Source organism: Micropterus dolomieu, linkage group LG23, assembly GCF_021292245.1.
Source record: "Micropterus dolomieu isolate WLL.071019.BEF.003 ecotype Adirondacks linkage group LG23, ASM2129224v1, whole genome shotgun sequence".
Lineage (NCBI taxonomy): Eukaryota > Metazoa > Chordata > Actinopteri > Centrarchiformes > Centrarchidae > Micropterus > Micropterus dolomieu.
This window is the reverse complement of record NC_060172.1, coordinates 27,503,160-27,509,900: the sequence shown is the minus strand read 5'-3', so window position 1 is coordinate 27,509,900 and position 6,741 is coordinate 27,503,160. Positions and strand designations below refer to the sequence as shown.

General features: G+C 40.2%; 1 protein-coding gene across 2 annotated transcripts in view; it reads left to right on the top strand.

Moving 5' to 3' along the window:
• The window catches only part of fgf11b (fibroblast growth factor 11b), a 32,854-nt gene that overhangs the window by 20,632 nt on the left and 5,481 nt on the right, over positions 1–6,741 (top strand). The window contains exons 1-3 of one of the 2 annotated variants that reach the window (XM_046040082.1): positions 574–604; positions 945–1,055; positions 2,198–2,301. In XM_046040082.1, coding sequence (XP_045896038.1) covers positions 1,004–1,055; positions 2,198–2,301 — 156 coding nt within the window. In that variant the 5' untranslated portion in view covers positions 574–604; positions 945–1,003. Of the gene's footprint in view, positions 1–573; positions 605–944; positions 1,056–2,197; positions 2,302–6,741 lie in introns of those variants that run through there. The other variant, XM_046040081.1, reaches the window with a different exon arrangement.

Here is a 6,741-nt window from a genome sequence, read left to right as displayed (position 1 = left end):
GTCCAAAGTATGGGATTATTTAAAGCTAAAAGAAAACAACAACTCTGTAATGTCACAGTCCGTCCACCATCAAAATGAAACTTATGTGGCCTCGCAACAGCCCAACAGCGCCTGATCAGAAAGCACCCGGTGTTCTGCCAGCGGACCACAGACAAGGTAACGGTAACAGCAACTTTAGCATTTAACCGAAATCATGATTGACTGTTGAGTTGAAGGCTAGCCAAAGTAAGCCGCAATCCTCAGCTGAAAATGTACACACGTGTATTTGTTGTTCTCCTGGTTAAGCCGTGAGTTTGGGTTGTAACGTCGCAGTCAAGAGTTATCTGTCGGGAGCTGCAAGTTAAGGCTCGTGCAGACTACACGACTTTCAGCGTCGGCCGATGGCCGTGCAGTTCAGACTACACAACTTGCCGTCTTGTGAGGGGATTCTTGAAGCCGTTGTGGCGTTCACACTACGTGACTGATCGGTGAAAAAGTAGCTGCCTGCTCTCATTGGCTGGATGTTGCAGTAGGCGTTTGGGAGGGTGGGGGGTGGGGCGCCACCAAGGAAAAGTACTTAAACGACGCATCGATGAATCTGTGAAATAATCTATAGAAGCTTTGAGTAAGCTGCAGCCCTAATTTTTTGTGCTGAATATTTTTATATTTTCCCTCCGCTAGAGAGAAATGGCTAACTTCTAAGAAGAACTAAACAACATGCTCACAATGACAATCTTGATATGCTGATGGATGTTATAATGTTTAACATTGTCATGTCTTAGTTTAGTGTGTTGGCATGCTAACATTTGGTAATTAACACTAAACTCTGTGGTTTAATCTCTGACATATTTGACTAAGCCTTTTCTGTTTTCAGGTTCTGTAAATTAGTGAATGTCATCTCTGCTCTCGACCTCTGGTCACGGCACCTGCCTAATACAATGTTGTTTTCCTGTGCTCCCTTGCAGAGCCACAGCTGAAGGGCATTGTTACCCGACTATACAGCCAACATGGATACTACCTGCAGATGCAGCCTGACGGCACCATGGACAGCACAAGGGATGAAAGCAGCTCATTTTGTGAGTGTGTGTGTGTGTGTGTGTTCATGTCTATAGCCTACATGTTTTTGCTTGCGGTCATGTAATTTTTATTAAAAAAATATTCACAGTCTAGTCTCTAGCACCACTAAAATAGCTGAGTAGAAGCCATATTGAAAGGAACACCTGCAGCTTTCACCATTACATAGCTCAAGCATTCCCTCACTGGTAACCAAATCTCCAACTTTGGCAAAGTTAGTGTTGTACTGTACACACTGAGCAAAAGAGAACCACAGTAGGTGTCAAACTGTGCTATAGGGGCCCTGTGGCTGAAGAGTCAAGGCAAAAGTTAGTATTTCGTCAGCTCATCTGTCAAATTTGTTCCAACTTGTACTATTATTTTTGTCTTTTAATAGGGAGGAATATCTCGTCAAACTGCCTGTCAAACTTTTGCAATTTAATGCTCATATACAGAAAAGCCACACTGTGTTAGAATCACAGATACTGATTCTGATTGGATCCATAACTCAGCATTTGAACTTTATAAACCAATAAAGCAAGGCTGTTGCCTGGGCTCAAAGTGCCTCAAAGTGAGATACTGCCACCATTGAGATGATATGAATGTTCATCCTGACCTTCTGAATTTGGTTTTCAAACCAGGAACTGTGCAGTATTCTCTTCCCAGTGTTGTGTCTTTGTATATGCCTATTTGACCTTCCAGAAACAGACATGGGCCCCTTTTCAGAGTGTAGTTTGAAAGATTTATTTATTGAACAACCTATATTATTTCTTGATGAGTCTTTTATTATAACAAGTACAGAGTAGTTTAACTAACCCAGATACTGTATGTATTTATCTATTCACTTTTCCACTGTCTAAGCTCCATTTTGTGTGGCAGAACACCTCTATTATCATGCAGGTTTAGAGGCAGTGTAAAGCATAGTGAAGGTGACATGGTGTTGTGTTTACATAAACATAAATTCTGAGAGGTCACACCATTTGTGCTTAGAGTGATATAGCATGCAGCAGTGACACTGCAGCCATTCAGCCTAATACAATGAGGACAGAAATGTCTACTCTGGTGCTATACACTATTATATCTCAGTTTCACAATAGTCTCTGACTTTCTTTTCTCTCTCTCTTTTTGTCATGCCCTATCTCTCCTACTTTCTACCCCATTTTAGCACAGTTTAATTTAATTCCGGTGGGACTACGGATTGTGGCAATCCAGGGGGCAAAGACAGGGTTATACCTTGCCATGAATAGTGAAGGATACCTCTATACCTCGGTAAGTACGCCCTACAGATCAGTGATGTGCACATAGATGAAACTCATTTCCATTTGATCATAAACCACTTTGTTATAAAACAAAACATGTTGCTGTGACAGAAAATCTCAGTGAAAACCCAAATATGATTGCTCTGGTTTTAGTAAGATGGTAAGTGTCCAGTTTGGGATTAAAGCTACATGTCTTGCTGATATCTCTACAGTAGACAAGCTACTACCTAGCGACATCACTGACATGGGATTCAAAGGGGGGATACCAATCAGAGCTTCAACATCTACTGTCATTTTGGATTTTAAGGGTTCAGCTATCAGTTGGACTTTTAGTTTAGTGTCTCTCATACTTCAGGATAATATACAGTATACAGTGTAAGGACTCAAGTCTCATAAACTACTGGGGACCATATTTTACCATTTTCACATAAGTTACACAGTATGTGATACATGTATGTGTCCTTTATATATGTGTACCTGAGTACACACACATAAATGGCCACTCGTCAAACATGAAAACAGGAAACTAGTTGCTTTAGCATAGGCAGTGCCATATAGTAAAAAAAAAAATACGTGTGCATGAGTGTGTGTGAGCGAGAGGTGAGACACAGAGAGGTGGGAGATAGGGTGACAACCTGTTAGACTACCTGCATGAGTATTCCAATTAGTTTTGGGAAGACAGGAGGGGAGGAAGGAATGGATACTGAGTGGGTGTAAAACTAAATATTACTAAGGTGCAAGGCATTTTCAGGCCAACCACGGCTGAATGTTAGCAAGCATGTTGACATAATGATTGTGACCAAGTTCTGCAGTTAGTAATCAACTAATGCCTGAAATATATGAGATTCTAAATTAGATGGAGAAAAAGACAAAGAGTAAAATGCAATCAGTAATCAGGTGCAGGTGAAAAAAAAACAATGGCCTGATTGATTTATTACATTAACATACATTAAATCAGGTGACTTTTCAATTGAGTAGATAATAATATTACAATGGTCAGACACTAAATCAGAATCAGAAGGAGCTTCATTGTGTTTTACACATTCTAGGAATTTGCTTTGGTGATAAGGTGCTACACATAGACAAACAAACAGCTGAATAAATGTAGAAACATATAAATATGGAATACACAAATTCAAGTTATATAAGAATAATAACAGAAAAAAATACAATTATTTGCAAAGAAAGAACAATGTGGCAGATATTTACATGTGCATTATTGGTGTGTGTTGCACAGACGTATTGCAACGGAAGAGAATATTGTGTGTAGAAATGTGTGAAGCAGCATCAGGAGGATGAAAAGAGAGATGAGGAACTCTGGAGTGCAATTCCCATGACAGTGTTACTATCACAACTTGTTTTGTCTAATTGTCTAAATCTAAAAAGATTAAGCACTCGTGCACTCACTGGGCGGTGCCCTTGGACTGCGCTACATACCGCTTTGGGGTACGCAGTTGGACCAGCATGTGGACAGCGCTTGTAACATTGCTTTAGCATGATCATCGTGTAAAACCACACATTTTTGATCAAGGCCGTGTTGACGCCCCTCTCGGCCTCTAGTGAATCTTTCAGGACGAGCAGTTTGATCAGCACCCTGGACAGTGCTTATAACATTAGTAACATGTCATCAGTGTCCAATCACTTAACCATAACCACATGGTTAATAATACATGACTGTTACAGGAAGTTTTGACTAGTTACACCATATTGTGGCTGCCAATGTTATCTATCCAATTCTGATATAAGATAACTGCACAATAGTAATAAAGTTATACATGTGCTGCTAAATAACAGTAATCAGGCTATTAATGTGCAGTTTATCGGACAAAAAGCAATGTTTGTGATGCGAGAGCCCTCTAAAAATATAATATAATAAAGCTGTGAATGCAGGAACCCTTTTATGCACATGAGACGTGAAGGGGAGAGCATCATCTGTACATGTGAGAGTTAAATCTTGAATTATGGCAAATGCGTTATCTCCTATTATCTTCTGAGCCCCTGATTAGCATGCAGCAGACTTTGGTGCCTTGCCGTGAGAGGAGAAGGGATTTCCTCAGCACCAGTCAATAGCTGTACTGAATCCCACACTGGCCTCTTTCAGAGATTTCCCTCTCTCTCTCTCTCTTTCACACACACACACACACACTTAGATTTCCAAGAATGAATTGATATAGGTGCTGTACAACAGAACAGCTGCCTTCTTGTGAAATATCATGCATGTATGATTTTATGACCCCACGTTATTGTCTATCGTGTATCTGAGTACTAATTTGTTGGTGTAGTAGAGTGTGCAGGTGGCATGATATGGCCCTTTATGCATCTCTCTGTGCTCTGAGAGCAGGTTCATATTTGCTTTTAGATTTAAACAGCATGCCAAGAGAGTGCGTGACACAGACAAGGAATGTTTTCATTTACGATACATAAGCTCATCACTTATGTCAGTCTCAGAAAAGCTGAGCTGACTGACAGAGTGACAAGTAGCTTCCTTACAGCTATTTTCTCATCTTCTTGCATATACATAGTTTGGTTTTTTGGTAATTTGGTTGTTCTCTCCTGAATAACTCAGATTCTAAAGCAGATTTTCCCTGAATCCCTTACTCACGCCCCCCGCACACAGATGTAGATGGTCAGGATGTGGGGCCTGAGCAGACGAGCAGACTAAGTCCACTGCTGCTTTGTCTGAGACATAAATCTCAGCCTCACTACCTGTAGCTGACAACAGGAAATGGCTGATCCTGATATAAAAATAGAGCCTGGCTCATTCGTGCCCCATTTTATAATCTATGTGCTCTGGAAAACTCCTCATAGACAGGGAGAGTGTGTGAAAGAGAGAGAGGAAAAGGCTTGTGCTGAAGGAGGCTGATATGATTGTTGACAGGCAAGTTTTCACAGAAACAGTTTTGTGCCAGTCAAGATTTAGGTGTGTAAATCGCCTCTTTACATTTTAAAAAAGGTCCCGACAGACTGTACAATATCAATTTTGAGTCATTGGTCAGTAAATGGCTAGAATTTGAGATGTCGAGCCATATTTTAAAGGATAGGTATTGGCCAAAATAAAGCCGATCAACTTCCAATCCTGTCTTTACATGACTGTACTGTGTTTTGTTCCCCTCAGCCGGCTAGTGTTGCAGTGCTGCTCTCCTTTACCACAACCGTCCGTCTCTACAGTGCGAACATTCCACTGCATATCTACTGTAAGTGAAAATTAGAGTGTGTGATGTAAAAACATGGTTTGTGCGCACCGGTGAGCGACTCAGTGAGTTCAGAGAGGGAGTTTGGCAAAATACACTGTCTCCTTCCACTTTCTTAGTAAAGCGTAGTGTAGAAAGCCAGGGCTGTCCGTCACTCGCACTAGTTAAAATGACAAATGTTGGTGCCGCCGGGTCACATCAGCTGTCACTAGTTAACATTAATTCCAGGTCAAACTTACAGTAATCTCTGCAGCCTGTGTCTGTGCTCGACAAAAGTTTGTTTGTTTCTGTGTTTCCGTAGTTCTAACAACTTGTCATCCCTTTCCCTAACATCAGGAGATGCGTTCTCCCAGTTGAACTTTTATTTAGGGCTGGGCAATATGGCCAAATATGTTATCACGATAACAAAAATCACATCGTTTGTTATCAATAATTATCACTATAAATGTCAAATCAGTATTTCTTTCATGTTTAAAGGTGGATTTTTGCTGCTGAGTGAAAGTTGAACAAACCAGATGGTTGATTGTGGTTTAAAACTTCTCTTTATGGTCAGTACATGGCAGACACTTGCCAAACAGTGGATCACTTCACAAATCCGAGGTAGAACTTTCAAATCAATATAACAAAATATTTTTTAACTTACATGTATGAGTAAAATTAAAATAAAGTGCTAATTTGTTTGCGATTCAAATTAATTAAATCAAATATTTATTAAACCTTTGTTATATTTTTATTGAGGAAATTATATTGCAATAATTATTGTTTTATTGCCCAGCCCTACTTTCATTTACAGTGGGGGAAAAAAGTATTTGACCCCTTGCTGATTTTGCAGGTTTGCCCACTTACAAAGAATGCAACGATCTATAATTTTAATCATATGTACATTCTAACAGTGAAAGACAGAATCCCAAAGAAAATTCCAGAAAATCACATCATATGAATTTATTAAAATTGATAACCATCTGATGAGGAAAAACAAGTATTTGACCCCCTGGACAAACAGCATGTTAATATTTTGTAGAAAAGCCATTATTGGCCAGCACAGATGTCAAACGGTTTTTATAGTTGGTGACAAGGTTTGTGCACATTTCGGCAGGGATGTTGGCCCACTCCTCCCTGCAGACAGCCTCCAAATCATTCAGGTTCCGAGGTTGTCACCTGGCAACTCGAATTTTAAGCTCCCTCCAAAGATTTTCAATTGGATTCAGGTCTGGAGACTGGCTAGGCCACTCCAGAACCTTGATGTGCTTCTTCTTCAG